This window comes from Ailuropoda melanoleuca, chromosome 15, assembly GCF_002007445.2.
Source record: "Ailuropoda melanoleuca isolate Jingjing chromosome 15, ASM200744v2, whole genome shotgun sequence".
Classification (NCBI taxonomy): Eukaryota; Metazoa; Chordata; class Mammalia; order Carnivora; family Ursidae; genus Ailuropoda; species Ailuropoda melanoleuca.
The window spans coordinates 53,653,077-53,670,422 of record NC_048232.1 but is presented as its reverse complement, the minus strand read 5'-3'; the positions used below and the strand labels follow the sequence as shown (position 1 = coordinate 53,670,422).

The window sequence follows — 17,346 nt, the reverse complement described above, 5'->3', positions numbered from 1 at the left end:
GCAAGCCTCATGGGGAACAAGAATAGAGTGCAGACCCGGGACAAAATTGCCAATTCTTCTCTTTGCAGCCTGAAAATATAAGCAGGGGCCAGATCGTAATGAGGCACACTGGGCTGAAGACTTCGGGCTGTATCTAAGCGATAGGGCGACTCAGAAGGATTTGAAGCAAGAGAGTGACACAATCAAATGTGCATTTTAGAATGCTTAATGTGATTGCAGTGTGAAAAGTGGTTTAGAAAGGGCCACAATTAGACGCAGGGCAACCAGGCGTGGACATAGCTTACTGCTTAGTAGAGGAGAACCAGGTCTCATTATGAATCTGTTATGTAGGGAATAGCTGTGTTTCTTTATTCGTTGCCCCACATTGTTATTTGGGAGACAGGGCAGAGAATCAATAATAATCATATGAAAGTGGGAATATAAAGTCGACTCACGTCATTTTCAAAAAACTTCCTGGGGTGGACTGATTTGTACCGGTCTCTGGGATCCCACATCCATCAAGCTTGAAATCACTGCAGTGTTTCATCTCAGGAGCCATTAGGTGAAAAGCAAAAATTTAAACCTGCAGTATTTCATAGTCCTTCCTCTCCATTTCTTAGTCAAACATCATGCCCTGAGAACCTGGATGTACATAGCGTTCCCTCGTCAGCATGAATGATCTACCAGGCCGTATAACTGAAAGGCTAGCACAGGCCAATGAGCAACCGAGAGGACATGGAAGGAAGGAGAACTCAGGCAGGTTTCAGCAAAGTAACGGTACCAGCAGAAAAAACATTCAGTCGTGACTGGTCAAACGGAATCTCGGGGGCTCGCACAGACCCCACTTCTACCTCTGTGATTTCTGCGGTAATGCAGCTAAAATCCCTTCATCTCACCTAAATTACCCAGGCAATTCCAGTTGTAATTTATTTTTGCTCAGATTACTTCAAAGCTCTGGCTCAAAGCACTTTTTAAACCACATTACCCTTTGTCCCACCTTTGGTTTGTTCTAGAAGGACTTTCCCCTCTCATTTTTCTTATGATGATGCTGGGCTATTGTATTAAAACATATTATACAAAAATATATGAATGCATCCTTATAAAATTTCCAAATAGTTCAGTGTGATAAGACTGCAGTCAATTTTTTTTTTTAGAGTCCCTTTAACCATTGCCCCTTTTCCATTCCATTCTAGTTCCTTCCTCCCTCCACTCGCCCTCGTGAAGAAATGCTGTGAGAGTGGGTACTTATGCAAACATTTTTCTTTGCACTCAGGTATACATGCACGTGCGTGCACACACACATTTAATTACTTAGTTATTTTTAGACATAAACATATAAGGCAATACAGAGCAGTGATTACAAGGCAAGTGGGGAGACAGAGTCATTACCCATGAATGGTGTGCCCTTGGAAACTTACTGTGCCTCAATTTCCTCATACAAAATTGGGATGATAACATTACATACCTCACCAGGTTGTTAGGAAGGGTGACTATTTTGATACATTTAAAGCACTTAGAACAATACCTAATAGTAAACACTCAGTGAATGCTAGGTATTATTATTTTTATAAGTAAGTTTTAAAAATGCACTGATATTTTCATATGCACTTATTATTCTGTGACTTGCTTTCTCATGTAGAAGTATGTCTTGGGGGGCACCTGGGTGGCCAAGTCTGTTGAGCGTCCAACTCTTAGTTTTGTCTCTGGTCATGATCTCGCGATCATGGGATCGAGCCCCACGTTGGGCTCTGCCCTCAGCGGGGAGTCTGCTTGCATTTCTCTTTCCCTCTCCCTCTGCCCCACCCTCCCCTCCCTAGTGCTCGCTCGCTCTCTCTCAAATAAATACATCGATTTTTTTTTCTTTTTTTTAAGAAGTATGTCTTGGATATCTTCCCTTGTCAGTATAGACTTACATTTTTATCTGCTCTGTAATATTCTGTGGTGTGTGAGTACCACAGTTAATCTAAGCATTCCCCCACTGATGGACATTTAGCTTGTTACCCAATTGGCTTTTTGTTTTGTTTTGTCTATTATTGTGAACATGGCTTTAATGAAAATCTTCATGTACACCAGTGACTGTTTTTCTAGGGTGAATACTGCCATGGGGCTAAGATTAGGGGGATATGGACGTACTTTATTTTAATGGACACTGCCAAATTGACCTCCAATTTATACTTCTACATTGTATGAGAACATAAATTTCACCAAATCTTTGGCAACATTATCAATTTTTAAAAATAATTGGATAATTTTTGTCCCATTCTGAATTTAATCTGTATCTCCCTAACTAATAGTAACATCTGGCACTTTTTGTACTTGAGCCCTTTATGAGAAGGAGCTAGTCATACTAAATTTTGGCAGAAATGAGTAAGGCACGTACGATACAAAAACAAACTCCAGTGTGATTTGGAGTATGAACGAGTGGGGGAGTCTTAGAAGGCAAAGTTGAAGAGGTTTTTTTCAGCTGTGGGCACAGAGGGAAGGTCCTTGTAGGTCATTGTAAGGTGTTTGGAGCAAGAAAATGACCTGATAGAGAAGAAGGGCTATCTGGAATGGACTTTGAATGATGAGTAGAGATTTACTACCACAGGAGAATGAAGGAAAGACATTCTAGGCTGAGGGAATAAGACTGAGAGATTATGGAAACATGAAAATACATGGTAAAAACAATACGTGTTGCCCATACATTGAAAATGAATATAAGGCTACAGGGTTGGGCCCACCTGTTTCAGGGAAGTACTTTGCACGTTATACAAAGTTTTTATTTTTATTTCTAGAAAATGGGAAAATATTCATCAGATAGAGAAACCTGCCTTTCTTGGGTGCATTCCGTGGGCCAGTTTCCGTACATGCTACTTTACATGGGTAGTTCATTAGATCTTAAACAACACCTCTGAAGGAAATATTACACTATTTTGCAGGTATAGGAACTGAAGCTCAGGGAAATGATATAATTTGCCCTAAATCATGCAGCTGGTAATTTTTAGGTCAAAGCTTTAAAGCCAGCTCTCCCCAGATAAGTTAAGCTGAGTAGTGGGGAGAAAGGATTGATGTGGCACAGTCCGTGCTCTCTAGGACAGAGCCGTGCATATTCTGCTCTTCACCGGATTTAAGCAACAGCGTGGAAAGGCCAAGGGACTCAGACAAAAATCTGGAGAAGAGTTTTGATGATAAAAGTGCGAAGATAGAGGGTATTTTAAAATCCAGGCAAGAAATTATAAGAAATAAGAGGGAGATGAGATGAGATGGGAAATGGGAAATGAATATTAATCAGTATGGAGGTTAATTGGATGTGGGTAGAGAAGAGCATGAAAGATGTCCCCAAAGTGTCCAGTTTGGGTGGCTGCATGCCCAGTGACAGCAAGAACCAGAGAAGAGGGGTGAAAAGAATCTTTGGAGGTTAGAGCCAGGTTAAGCATCTGAAATAAGGTTTATTTTGTGGACCTACCTGAAAACTCCTCGTGTAAGTCACTGGTGACAAATCCAAGAATATTCTGTGGGTGTGTTTTTAATTGGAAAAGACATTTATATGCAGAGCCAGAGGATATTGGACCTTAAACCCAAAATATCCTTTAAATGTTCACTTCTCCTGCAGGAAGGCATCTGTAATGTCGAGTCTCTGCAATCAAATTAAATGTTATAGCTATTATTAATGTTTATTATTCATGGTACACAGCAACATAAATGTCCCTGCTGCTTTTTACACTTCACAAGAAATACATTTGACAGCTCTGGACTCAGACAACTTCTGCCTAAATTTTTTATGTTTCTCCCTTATGCTTTATATTAATTGCCTGGGCGTCTAGGATTCCAAAACAGGTTAAAGAATAAAGCGTATCTTTTGAAGGGTTTGATTGAATAATTTCAGGAACCTATTATTTTCTCTGACACCCCTTAGAAAACAATGGTCTCTGTGAGATCTAGATCGCACCAAAGGGAAAAACAAAAACAAAACACTATTCTGGTTGACAGAATCCCAGCTGTTACTGTAGGCTGATGTGTACCATGCTTAGTTAAATAAGATTCCCCCACACCTCCTTTGATCAAGCATTTTTTCTAAGTTGCAAAATCTGTCAGAGAACCTGGCAGTGTTAGCCTTGTCCCCATCACGACAACAGCCCACTGATCCTAAAATGCCGCAGGGACTGTTTGAAGGCTGGGCTTTGGTGTGTGTCCTTAGGGATCTCAGGCAGTGTCGAAGGCTGGGCTTTGGTGTGTGTCCTTAGGGATCTCAGGCAGTGTCGAGGCGGGCCGCACTGCTTCGTCAACATTTGGAAGAGCGCACCTGAAGCGGGGTGCTCCTTCTGAGAGACTTTGACATGTGAACCGGCTCCACCGTTCTCGCGCTGTGCAGTAGAGGCGGGTCTGCTCCACGGTACTAGGTCTGCATTTAGAAGGTCTTGGGCAGAATGCCAAGTGAGCAATAATGACCGAGGTGCCGGAAAACCCATCTTTCAAACTTTTCCCTTAAGTCAGATGTCTTCCTCCCTTCGCCTTCCTCCTGCTGCCCTTTGGTGTTCTGTGGACCTGTCCTTCTTTGATAAAATTGCATCCCCTCGTGTCCACTGAAAATTCAAACTCCACAGGGCTGTTGATTTTTTAAAAACAAACAAGTATTTACTGAAGAAAGAGCACGTACCAGGCGCTACTCTGTACTCTTTGCAACATCTTCCTGCATCTTAATGGCTGACCAACGGTGGTGGGCTGCCCGGGACTGAGGCCTTTCCTGGGACATCAGTGCCAAAACCGGAGACTGTCTCTATCTAGGAACAGAGGCACAAAGAGGAAGGGCATTTTCTAAAGATCTTAATCAGTGATTTGTCTACTATTCACACACCTCAGTCCTCTTGACTCCAATCCCTGAGCTTTCTGCCCTGTCACACGGGCTACACGAAGGGTCAGTGTGATGATTTGATGAAGGAGTCACACTAAATTTTAGTGGCTGAGCTGTATTTGCATGTTTCAGTGGAGTTCGGGGGAGGCGGTTTTTGGGGGTATGTGGGATGGTGGTTATCACACCTCCACACCCCCTCCCGTTTGCCAGACCACACCCGGGGGCAGATGTTGAGAACGGGCCGTTTCTACATGACTGCTCCTGAACGTCGGCAAGAGTCTGCACCTCAGGGCTTTGGTGTCACAGGGTGTCATGGCTTGGGGAGCGAGGGCGGACACAGCATGCATGTTAGCAGCACAAATCAGGTGAATCATGACTGGGAAGGGTTCGCTGTTACCTCAACTTCTGGTGAAACTTACTCCTCAAAAATTAACAGACTGATAGGAAGATCTCATTTTCTAAGAATATTTTCCCATGCAGCTTGCTTCTGTTTCCAGATCTCTAGTGCTCACATTTGTATTGAAGACGGTTGTGTGTCTGTGTATGTGTGTGTCTGTTTACCGTGTGTATGTGTATGTGTGTGTACATATGTTTATTGAATGTGTGTGTATTTATTACGTGTGTGTGTGTTTAATCTTCATCCGCACAACCATCAGGAATTTTTTTCCTTCATTTGGTTCCAGAACATCACGAGTTGAGCAGTTACTATAAAGCATTACAACTGAGGTGTGGTAGCTGCGTTTGTTTCCAATTTTAGCCTCCAGATCTGAAAGGTGGGCTGAGATCACCCAAATGCTAGATTTGTGATTTCTGGTGCTGATTTTTCCTCTAAAGCTGTTGCTCTCTCTAGGATTTTTTGCCCCCTGGGTCTGCTGGCAATGCTCTGCTCTCTCTGCTTTCATGGTTCAGACATTTTTATATTTATAACTCCTCTCACAGGATGCAAATATGTGTAATTATGGACGCTCTTTTCTCCCGTCAACCTCTCCACTCTTCTGTAGTGTTGGGTTAGTTGATGACTTTCCCTCTCAAGTTTGCTCACACAGTACATGCTGCTATCAAGCAAATCTCCTGCCCACTGTTCCCTAACAAGTGTGACACAGTGGAGGGACCAGGAAGAATAGTTTCTCATGAATAAATGATGATTGTTTGTAATTAACATATCAATTGTATGTATGGAAATGATGCTTCTAAATTACTTGACAGTGATGAGACGCAGTTGATTTACCTAAATAGTTGGTAATATTAGTCCAGCAAACTCCATCCACTGTTAATTTATTTAGCAAACTTTGCTCCTAGATAATATAGAGGAAACTATCTACTTACTCCAAAATTAGATTTTGTTGTTGCTTTCGTCCTTGAGCACCTGAAGGCCTGCAGTAAGATTATCACAAAGAGCTAGCATTTCTTGGACCTTCTTTAAATGTCATATACTTTTCCAGGTGCTTTGTGTACATTAAGTTTAATGCCCATAATGATCCTTAGGAGTAGATAGTCTATGATGCCAATTTTACAGATGAAGAAATTGAAGCTTGGAGATACTAAGCAACTGTCTGAGTTCATAAAGCTGAGAAGTGAAGAAGCTCAAATTCAAAGCAAAGCAGTACTGGCTCCTTAGCCTAATGGAAATAAGTGCGATACACACACACACACACACACACACACACACACACACACATAAGAGAGAGAAGCAGGGGGAGGGAGGGAAGGAGGGGGGAAGGGAGAAAGATGGTTTATTCATTGACTATTAATTGAGCACACAATAGATGCTGGGCACAGAGATAAATAAGGCTCATCTTGCCCTTGGACAGTCTAGTGACAGCAGAATGATTGTAAACCGATAAGTTACAGTGCACTGAAATAGATATTAGCATTTAGGCAGGAACAGAGTACTATGGGAGAATATTAGCATATTTTTTCCAAGGGATAAATGTGATACTTTTTATACACTTGCCACTTTTCTTCAGCAAAAGAGAATACATTTAGAACAGGAAATTAACATATTTGAGGAAAGGAATGGATCAAAAAGTCAGAAAAGTTTTTTTTCTGAATATGTCCTGCTGCTTGTGCAGAGATATTTCATTCTTAATTAAATACCCAATTAATATGTGTAGGGTTTTCTCAGTGACCAAAAATGATGATTCGAGAGCTACACCAAGGCAAAATTATAAGATTTTCAAACCTACGTAACTCTCTTTCCTGGAATAACAGAGAAACTCTGACTATCTACTATTTGAGTTAATTATAGTCTAGACTACTATGTCCAAACACTGATCTACAAGTCAGTGCCCGGTTGGCTGGCTGTATCCGAGTTTTATAAAGTCACATATTCCTAGGTCACATTGCTGAGGATATGGCAAGTTTGAGATACAGCCAGCCCGCTAATATTTTTAAAAATGCCTCACTTGATTCCTATGGACATCCAGGTTTAAGAACTACTGGTCTAAATAACCACAAACAGGGAATAGCCCCCCATATGATATTTTCTTTCTCTTTATTATCTTGTTTAATGCTATGGATTTGGTAAGTAAGAGCCTAATCTCTGGAAACAGATGAATCTCAGTTCATTTTAATCTGTTCCACTTACTACCTGGGGGCCTCAGATAAATTTTTTAAGCTTTCCATTCCCATTTTTATGGAGTTAGGAGGATTAGATATAATGCACAGAAAGTAACTAGCAGTGCTTTACACTTAGTAAGTGCTCAATAAATGTTAGAGTATACACACACACACACACACACATTTTTAAATATAGACATACGCACTCTCAAAATAATAAAATGCCTTAATGGACTAAAGGAAAAACTACCATAAGAACAAAATGATCAGTCACTGTAACCTTTGTGGAAAAGGAGTAGGTCTGTCTTTGACTATACTGGACCACTTCAAACGTGAGAATCATCACCCACTAATAGTGATCCCTTCACACAGCCTCATGCTGCTCCTTCACTAGCCAGCTCACACGCTTTAGAGCTAGGAGTTGACCGATCTTACCCTTGTTAGTTCCTATCCTTTCACATCGCCCAAAAAACCCATCTCTATACAAAAGGGACAGATTTCCAGTTATAAAATGAGTAAGTCATGGGGGTGTGATGTACAGCATGGCGACTGTAGTTAATAATTCTGTATTGCATGTTGGAAAGTTGCTAACTTTTCATCTTAAGAGTTCTCATCACAAGACAATCATTTTGACACTATAAGTAGTGAAGGATGTTAACGAGACAAAAAATTAAATACAAGGAGATAACTAAGATTGTTTCTAAGGGTCTTCACAGCTATAATGTTCTGAGTTTCTGAGCTACCTAGATACTATGACCCAATTCTCTTAATAAAATTTACTCCCTGGTCACATCATTTGGTCCTTAATCTGAAGGAATGACTGATGTCGTGTTAGGAGCCCATGCGTAAACTTGGCCCTAGATATGCCTAGAGTACCTGAGAGGTAGAGCCAATTCTTGGTTATCTGAAAAAGTGTTTAAGCAACTTTTCTATCAGCAAACTCTGTCAGGGTTATGTTAAGTAATCCCCACAGAGTAAGACCTGCATAAAGACCTGGGCATGGACCATTTGGCAGCTAATTATGCACAGATAACAAGCTTCCTTCTCAGGACGGGCATCTTTTCTATCTGAGGGCTAGTCAGGGTCAAACTCTAACAACTAGTTTCTCTATTGCAGTGGGGAAAGAAACACAAGTCATGAGCAAATTAGTGTCTGCAAGTGTGATCCAAAGTTCTCTTTTATTAGAAAGAATTCTTAAGCAACTAGGAAATTGAGCATACCACGAAATAGCAACCATTTTGATATCTCCCAACGTGTGGAAATAGAAAAGCTATTGAAAGATCAGAAGCTGGCCATGTTGTTAAGTTGGTTCATTTACCAGGCACTGATTTATTAAACTTTCATCAAACTAGCTAACTTTAAAGCTTCCTAGAACTTACTCCTGCATGAGATTGCTGATGAAACCAGTATCATCTGGTTTTTACTGAGCTATTTTTTCCCCAGCTTCCTGAATGAAATATCTTCTCATATATTAACATTATAGGATTATGGTTTTATATCAATTTAATATTTTATTAGCTTGTATTTATGCATTTGGAAGTGACAAAAAATGATTTGAATTCTCTCATATTGATTTCTATGTGTATTTGTAAAAGATTTAGCAGGAGAAATACATGTTTTCAGGATAGAAATGTCTATTCTTCCTAGTGCTTTTTACTTCGTTTCAGTGAATGATCATGGTCAAAGTATGCACGACTGTGGGGTAGGTAACATTTCTCTTTAGGGCCTTTTCTCTTTCAGGGCCATACTTCTCTTTAGTTTAAATGTTTCCTAGGTACCTACTATTCCCCCATGCCTAAATGAATCCTTGCTTATGAGTTCCTAAAATTGCAGTTAAGTACACCAAAACTCTAAAGGAAAAGAATGAACTCTAATCATATAGACTTTCCAATTTTAAATGCAAGAGAGGATTTTGCTTTAAAATGGGAAGTCTTGCTAGATTTCCTCATATTACAGAAGGGCCAAGTTCTGCTCTGTGACAAGCTGGTGCTGCAGGTTTTTAGTGACTGCTCCTACTGAGCTAGGTGTCACAAAGGACAATTTCTGAGTCAGGATGGCTTTTATATGTACAGCTTTGATAGAAACAGTTCAATTGTGGACAAAGAAGCTATTACATTTCAAAACATGTTTTAAATATTTAGCTCGAAATAAGGCATACTTTCATTAAGAGTGAGAAGTAGAACAAGCCAAAAGTAGGGATAGGTGATAGACTTTCAGGGCTCAAGGAATACCTGTTAACAGGTGTTTGCACGTCAACACATATACCCTAACTGAGAAGCTAGTTTGGGCTTCTTTTTATGCATGGAATAAGAGCTCCATGGGAAGGTGATCTGCTTTTTTGTTCTTACCTAAAAATAAAAATAAAAAAAAAAGGAAAGAAAGAAAAAGAAAGAAAGAAAGAAAGAAAGAAAGAAAGAAAGAAGAAAGAAAGAAAGAAAGAAAGAAAGAAAGAAAGAAAGAAGGAAGGAAAGAAAGAAAGAAAAAAAGAAAGAGAAAGAAAACACAGCTGTCTTTTAAAAAGTTGAACCGAGGGACTAAAAGCACTCAAGAGATAAATTATAGGTTAAAGAGGCGAGCATATGCACTCAAAAGTATTCATGCAATAGGCAAAGCCAGTGGAAGAAGCCACCCAGGTCAGTCATTAANGAAAGAAAACACAGCTCTCTTTTAAAAAGTTGAACCGAGGGACTAAAAGCACTCAAGAGATAAATTATAGGTTAAAGAGGAGAGCATATGCACTCAAAAGTATTCATGCAATAGGCAAAGCCAGTGGAAGAAGCCACCCAGGTCAGTCATTAAGACAAGAGTTGAGACACTTTTCTGAAAATAATTAAATAGTAAAGTTAAAGAGTGTTTGAAATAGTGCATTCTACAAACATACGTACGTTCCTTCGAATCTGTGAGTTACCTCCTTAGTTTCTCTTGTGCCATTCAATTATATACTTTGTATTATTTGAACAAAGCATTTTTCGGAGTTGAAGTATGCCACTCTGCCCAGATCCCATCAGAAGGTTCTGTGTCCTGGTGAAGAAAGCAAAGCTAAAGGTAGAGTCCAAGCAGGAGACCTGGTAGCTGTGGTGAGCTGAAGGAGCGTGAGTCCTCATCTAAACCAGAGAGAGAGCATCAGGGCAGAAATTCTAGATTCGAAGACCATGGAGTCTGCTTTTTAATAAATTGCTGACTGTACGGGGGAGAACAGAGCTTGGGGTGGGAGAGGTTCTTTGATGGTTCAGTCGGGCTGGGTATGGCACACCAGCCATATTTCTCTAAGCTCTTGTCCCTATGGTGAGAGCTGGATGGCCCCATCTATTAGTACCACAACCCTCCCGTGGCAATTCTGAACTGCAGGCATAGTGCCTACACGGGGATAATGGGCCTCTAAAGGTCTGGCCTAGAATTTCCAACTCTATTAGATGAAAGCAAATAGAACAAAAGCCTAAAAGGAGTTTGGAGACTAATCATCTGGCCTGGAAAACGGGTGAACCAGTATTATTGAAATATATAAACACATAAATTTTAATATTAAAAAAGAAATTAGAGAAAGGCATGAACAACCAAATCGCCCAGATTTCCTTTTGAAGGAGAAGTTCACATCTTAACAATTCATCTTGGGGTAAATTAGAAGGAAATTTTGAGCACACTGTAAACAGGGCTGATATTGTACAAAGTTGTCAAAGTTTTCCCCTATCCTTTAATGTTCTTCCAAAGAACTTAGAATAGAATTCATAGAATAAATGCTAAATAAGCATCTGTTGAGTGACCAAGTCCGTGATTGAATGAATAATCAAGAGCATGAATCGATCAATGAACAAGCCTATTTTCCTAGGCTTTAGCCACAGGCAAAAGTTCAGTCTGCCCAGCTGCTATTTATAATCCCTTGCTCTCCATTTACCCCAGACGTGGTGAAGGAGTGGTTCTGGAAATTGCCTCCAGGGCTCATCATGGGGGTTTCTTCAATCCTTAGTATCTGCCCGGTGCTCCCAGCACAGGATGGACCAGAGTTCTTATGCACCATGATGGCCGCCTCATTGCTAAATTCAAAGCATTTTCTTTTTCTCTGAGTACATCCACCTTGCTGAAGCAAGTGATAAAATTGGAACACAATCTCTTGTCTCCAAATCTGTATAATGTAGCAATTATGAATCTCCAGATATAACTGAAGTGTGCTTGAAACGCAACTTACTTTATTTGTTTGTAACTCAATGTAATACCCATTTTTAGTCCCCCTTCTGCTTGGGTTGTAAAATGTGATCTCCACCAATTTGGGGTGCGGGGGGAGGCCTTCCCGGCCACTTCCGTCCACCCTTTGGTGTTCTGGCACTCTCTCAGCCTGTCTCCTCCTTCTTTCTGGGAGCTTTATCCAGGAAGCAAGTCAAAAAGACCTTTGCACTTTGATCCTATGAAATATGAGTTAGGTCATCTGCCCCGAGGATCAGCTGACAGGGAAGATTATCTCCCTTTCTTGGGGCCCTGTTATGTCTGATTACAGCTCTCTTCTGTTTTGCTTCTCCCTAATCCCAACCTGGAGAATCTTTAGAAAGTTTGGGAAAAGAAACCTCTTTGTGTTTACTTGTAGTAAAAACATAGTTTCCCAACTATTGTCTGTACCATGATATTTAAAAGCCTCGGTACTCAAAAGCCAAGAAGTGATTTATTTTTCGCTTTCTGCTTTATCATTCCTACCTTATAGGTATGCGTGCATATCTGATTATATCCATAGTAAATTTCTCTGAAAATAAACTGCTCTTTAAGCAGTTTTTTCAATGCATAACAATAATGCCTTCTGGAAAAATTGTGCCAGTTTGTGTTAAGTTACTAGCGGTATATGACAGTCCCATTTCCCTACATCCTTGCAAATACACCCTATTTTTAAAAACACATATTCACCATATTAACATTGCAAGGGAGCTTAGACATCCTTTCACAGGTTTTTGTTGTGGGTTTTTTTTTTTTTTAATTATTGTTTGTCCCTGAGTTCATGTGCTCATTTTGCTTAGGTCTTTATAGACCCTCAAGAGTTCTTCATGGTAAGAATATGAACGAATTGTCAGATATTGAGAATATTTTTTTCCTGTTTGTTATTTGGCTTTTTTATGGTATATGAGATCTAGAAACTTACAATTTATAAATCTGTGTTCGTGATTTTTTTCCCTTGGCATTTTTACTTAAGAATTCTTTCTCTATTGCAAGATGAACGTTTCAGTTCTGCTTCATTTTAGTTGTTTAATGGTTTTATTTTTACATGTAAATTTTTAATCAGTTATATTTAGCATATACTAGAAGATGGGGCTCTACATTATTTTCTATCATTTAGTTATTATTTGTTTCAGCAGCATTATTTAACAGTCTTTTCCCCTTTTGGTCTAAATCCCACATATATCATATAACAAAGTTTTACACATGATGGATCTGCTTCTGGACTCTGTGTTCTCTCTCACTACAAAACAAGACACTGCTTTAATCGTGATAGATTCCTAATAACATTAATATCTGATAGGGAAAGTTCCCCTTTATTACTATTTTTTAAAATTCTTTCAGAATTTTCTTGACCAGTGCATTTACTCTTGCAGATGAGATTTAGAAATCCCACTCTAGGGGTGCCTGGGTGGCTCAGTTGTTAAGCATCTGCCTTCGGCTCAGGTCATGATCCCAGGGTTCTGGGATCGAGCCCTGCATCGGGCTCCCTGCTCAGCGGGAAGCCTGCTTCTCCCTCTCCCACTCCCCCTGCTTGTGTTCCCTCTCTCGCTGTGTCTTTCACTGTCAAATAAATAAAATCTTAAAAAAAAAAAAAAAGAAATCCCACTCTAAACGTGAGCGTGATATCTTAGGTCTTGATCCCTTCTCACCCTCCAGACTTGAACCCCCATTCCATCTGTTCTGTACCCTGGTGCGTCCGGACCTGCCTCTACTTCGCCCGCAAACGCAGTAAATAATAACGATGCTGGCAAGGCATCCCATCGGCGGGACCTTCTTGAAATTCCAAACTGGGATTTTAACGAGATACGAATGGCAGATCGGTCTCGCAGGGAGAAGACCGTGCGAGCTCTCCCCTTTAAGAGCTGTCACTGTCTTTTCAGAGCGTGGAAGGGGAGCACCATGAGAAAGCGGTGGAACTCCTCAAGGCTGCCAAAGACAGCGTCAAGCTGGTTGTCCGATACACCCCCAAAGTCCTGGAAGAAATGGAGGCCCGCTTCGAAAAGCTCCGGACGGCCCGGCGTCGACAGCAGCAGCAGCTGCTAATTCAGCAGCAGCAACAGCAGCAGCAGCAACAAACACAGCAGAACCACATGTCGTAGGTGAGAGGTGCCTTCTTCTGCACGAAGGAAGTCCCTGACACACACGAGTGTGTTTCCAGTTTTGATATGGTTTCTGAGACAGCTGGAATATAGTCATTAGATTTAATAATGCCCCCCCAATCAATTAAGCAAATAAAAAAAAGATGACCTCAGAAAATGCAAAGAAGACAATCGCTAACTTTATATGCCATTCAAGCCATATTCTGCAAATGTAAGATAACTTCGGAAAATAATATACGTGGGAGGGCCAGGTACAGACTATAGGATACCTTTATACACAGTAGGAAAACACAGGCTCTGTGCAACCCAGGTCCCCAGACACAGAGCTAGATGACAAGAGTGTGGGCTGGATTCCAGCCCCTCACTCACCCTCTTGGCCAGTTGCCTTTGCACAGTGTACAAACTAAACAACCACATAGTGCCGATCCTGGGAAGATCTCTTTAGAATACTGATACAAATTACTGGAAAACTACTTCAATGTGAAGAATGACAGGGAGACCTGACAGTGTGCGTGCTCCGAGAAATCCGAAATTCTCTGAGGGTGCTCACTGAAAATGTGATGCTCTGGCCTTTTTCTAAATTCCACTTTGTGACAAAAATGCTAAGTCAGGCGTTGCTATATGTTTTTAAGAAAATTCAGGGGAAAAAATTGTGAAGAGTAAGAATCACCATCTTGAAGTGCTTCCTATGTGCCAGGCTCTTCTCCCATGTTATTCCTTATCCTCAGAAAAACCCTTCCAGGCAAGTATCCCTAAAACCCTATTTTTTAGATGAATGATATGAAGTTGCAATGGCTTCGTGGAGCCCTCACAACCACACTTTCAAATAGCCTAGAATTATTTTCCTTTTTGCTCTTGCAGGCATTTCATCTGCCAACATCAGATAGTCTGGAGTTCTATAAATTGTCCTTGCTCTCCTTTGGAAGAGACAGTTAATAGCATAGCATACCTCTCCGCTATGATGTCTGCAAATCTGATTTTGAAGTGAGGTTCAAATGTTCTTGGGACAATGACAATGGGTAATAGTGGTTTTATCAGACTACTATTTGCACAACCAGAAACATTGGCTATGACATGAGAGTTTCAGTGGTTTGTGACACTCAAAAAAAGGAGAAGCTACATGGGGAAGTATAAAGACCTACAGGATTCATCCTCAGACAGTGCTGAGAAGTCAGCAGTCTATCTTTCTTTTATAGCCTGTAAGTTTTATTATATATATTCCATAGTTTGGTGACTTCATCTAAAATCACCTTCCATTCACTCTAAAAACTACATTTCGTCAACAGTAAGTATCTATTTGGGACTGCCATGGGCTCGACACTGTTCAATGGGCTGTAGAAACAGCCTGAGCAAAGCAACGTCCTTGCACTCATGGTGCTTACATTCTGGTTGGAGGAGATAGTTAACATCCAGGTAAATGAAAATAACCTATTGGGACCAGTACTTCACAGAGTTTAAATAGAGTGCTTTGATAGACACTGGCTAGATGACAGCCTTCTCTTAGGTGATCAGGGGAAATGTCGCAAAGGAGATGACATGTAAGCTGGGGTTGAATGCTGAGGAGAAGCCAGAAATGAGCCTAAGAAAAGGAACTAGCCAGTGCATACTTCGAAGAGAGACATGAGCTATTTGATGTTTGAGGAGTAGAAAGAAAGCTGGGGTAGTTAGTTAGGAAATAATGAGGAAGGACAGAGAGGTAGATGGGGGCCAGGTCACAGAAAGCTTTTTAAATCACTGAGGGAAGCTAGATTTTATTGCAGTGGAAGCCACTAAAGGTTTTAAGCAAGGGAGTGACATGATCTGATTTCTGTACTAAAAAAGATCACTCGTGCTGTTCTGAGGAAAATAGATTATTGCAAGGTAAGAATGAGAGCAGAGACTAATTAGAAGGCTGCTGTAGAGTAGTCCAGCCAAGAGACATGGTGGTTGGACTAGGATGATAGGGTTGGGATGGAGTGATAGGGATGCGCCTGGACAAGTCATTTTGCCCACATCCTTCTCCTCTCTGATCCACTCCGAATGCAAAGGTACTTCACCTTGCTTGGTACTGTCAGAATCCCTTCAAAGGTCTTTTTTTTCTAATAACAATCCACAATTCTTTAGTCAGACATGGAACTCTTTCTGCTAACTCACTTTTTTTCTTCTACCCTCAATACTGTGGACTTGTACCGTTTTCCTAATTGATTTGCCACACTGGCCCACAGTAAAATTATTCTAAAGTGTTTTGAAAGAAATATGTTGCCATTCAGACTTCTGAGGTCTTACTAAAAGCTTCCACTATTATACCCATTCAATCATCTTTGGAAGGATACAACTTGGCCATAAGTATTTGCTGGGCCGTGCGCTCTACTGCATTTCTCTGCTCCCTCAGTCTTCATTAAATCACTTCAGAATTTCCTATTGTCTCATCGCCAAAGACTAACATTTTTAATAAAAGACATTTACAAACTCTCTTTTTCTTGTAGAGGATACAGGAAAGTTCTATTTAAATGAACGTGAAATTTATATTTATGCCTGCCAAGACGGCCCTCGCTACGCACACGCTCGTGGCCCCTTGAGATGAAACGGTGGTGGCCATTTCAAGTACGAATGAAGTACAACCGAGTCACGTCATCTATGGATTTTATGGTGAATTCAGTCAAAGAGACCTACATTAGCTCTTGTTAAACTCTTAATTAATTAAATTTTTAAGGATTAAATGGGATTTGTTACACTTCCTAACTCATACTGTGGTTGCTTTGGGGAAGAAATTTGAAGCTAATTTGACCAATTTACTTTGAACCGATCTTTGATTTTTTTTTTTAAGTTTGACAAGTCATGCAAAGACCAGGTAAAGCAACATACTTGTCAGATACCGTCTTATCATTTATCACATGAAATACAATTTCTATTCTCTAAATTAGGAATTTTTTAAAATCTTAAATGGTATGTTATTAAGTAACAAGTAATGGTAAATAGTGCATACGAATGGAAAATAGGTTGAATGCAAGTGGTGTGTGGAGAATATCTCTTTTGCCCACTTTTAATTTCATACTCACCTGAAATAAAACTCAGTTGTCTTTTCCCCTAACTTCCATGTTTGATAATCAGGTACATTTTCTAAGAGATGATCACTGTGAATTATAGAAACCTAAACAGAGAATAGGAATATAGCTATTTTTATGCTATCCCCACTTTCTTGACAAAGAGAATTACATTTACTCAGCTTTAAGCATCTCGTTTTTTAAAGCATGATTTGATAGACATCCATATTTCACCCAGATTCACAAAGAATAAAAGGAGGAAGAAAGAGGAATCCTTCTTGAGTTGTCAACATTCTGAGGAAGTCAAAACTAAAAGACTGTCAAATTTCTCTGACCTCCTGTTGCTGGATTGATGGTGGAGAATTAATTTCATTTGAAACCAGGCTGGATCTTAACAGACTTGCAAAGCAGCTGGAGTTTACCAGTGGCCTCACAGACTGTCAGGCCCCCGCTTCCCTTCCCTTGTCCACTACCAACTGTTCTAACCTCCCACTACCAGTGCCACAGCCGCCGTCCTGCTGGTCCAATCCAGGGAAACACTGCAGAACCAAGAGAACCAGCCTCAAAAGACGACTCTGATAGAATTGAATCCAAGGACCCCAGAGTTACCAAACAGATAACTGGAATAATAGCAATAATCATCAGAATCCTTGAT

At 40.4% G+C, this 17,346-nt stretch overlaps 1 protein-coding gene across 2 annotated transcripts in view; it reads left to right on the top strand.

The window, feature by feature from the left end:
* The window catches only part of LIN7A (lin-7 homolog A, crumbs cell polarity complex component), a 122,620-nt gene that overhangs the window by 97,627 nt on the left and 7,647 nt on the right, over positions 1-17,346 (top strand). Inside the window, exons 5-6 of one of the 2 annotated variants that reach the window (XR_004620815.1) lie at positions 13,450-13,668; positions 16,134-16,296. Coding sequence is in view for 1 of the 2 variants with exons in the window: in XM_002916775.4 (XP_002916821.1) it covers positions 13,450-13,668 (219 nt within the window). In the remaining variant the exon portion in view is untranslated. The remainder of the gene's footprint in view (positions 1-13,449; positions 13,669-16,133; positions 16,297-17,346) is intronic. The other variant, XM_002916775.4, reaches the window with a different exon arrangement.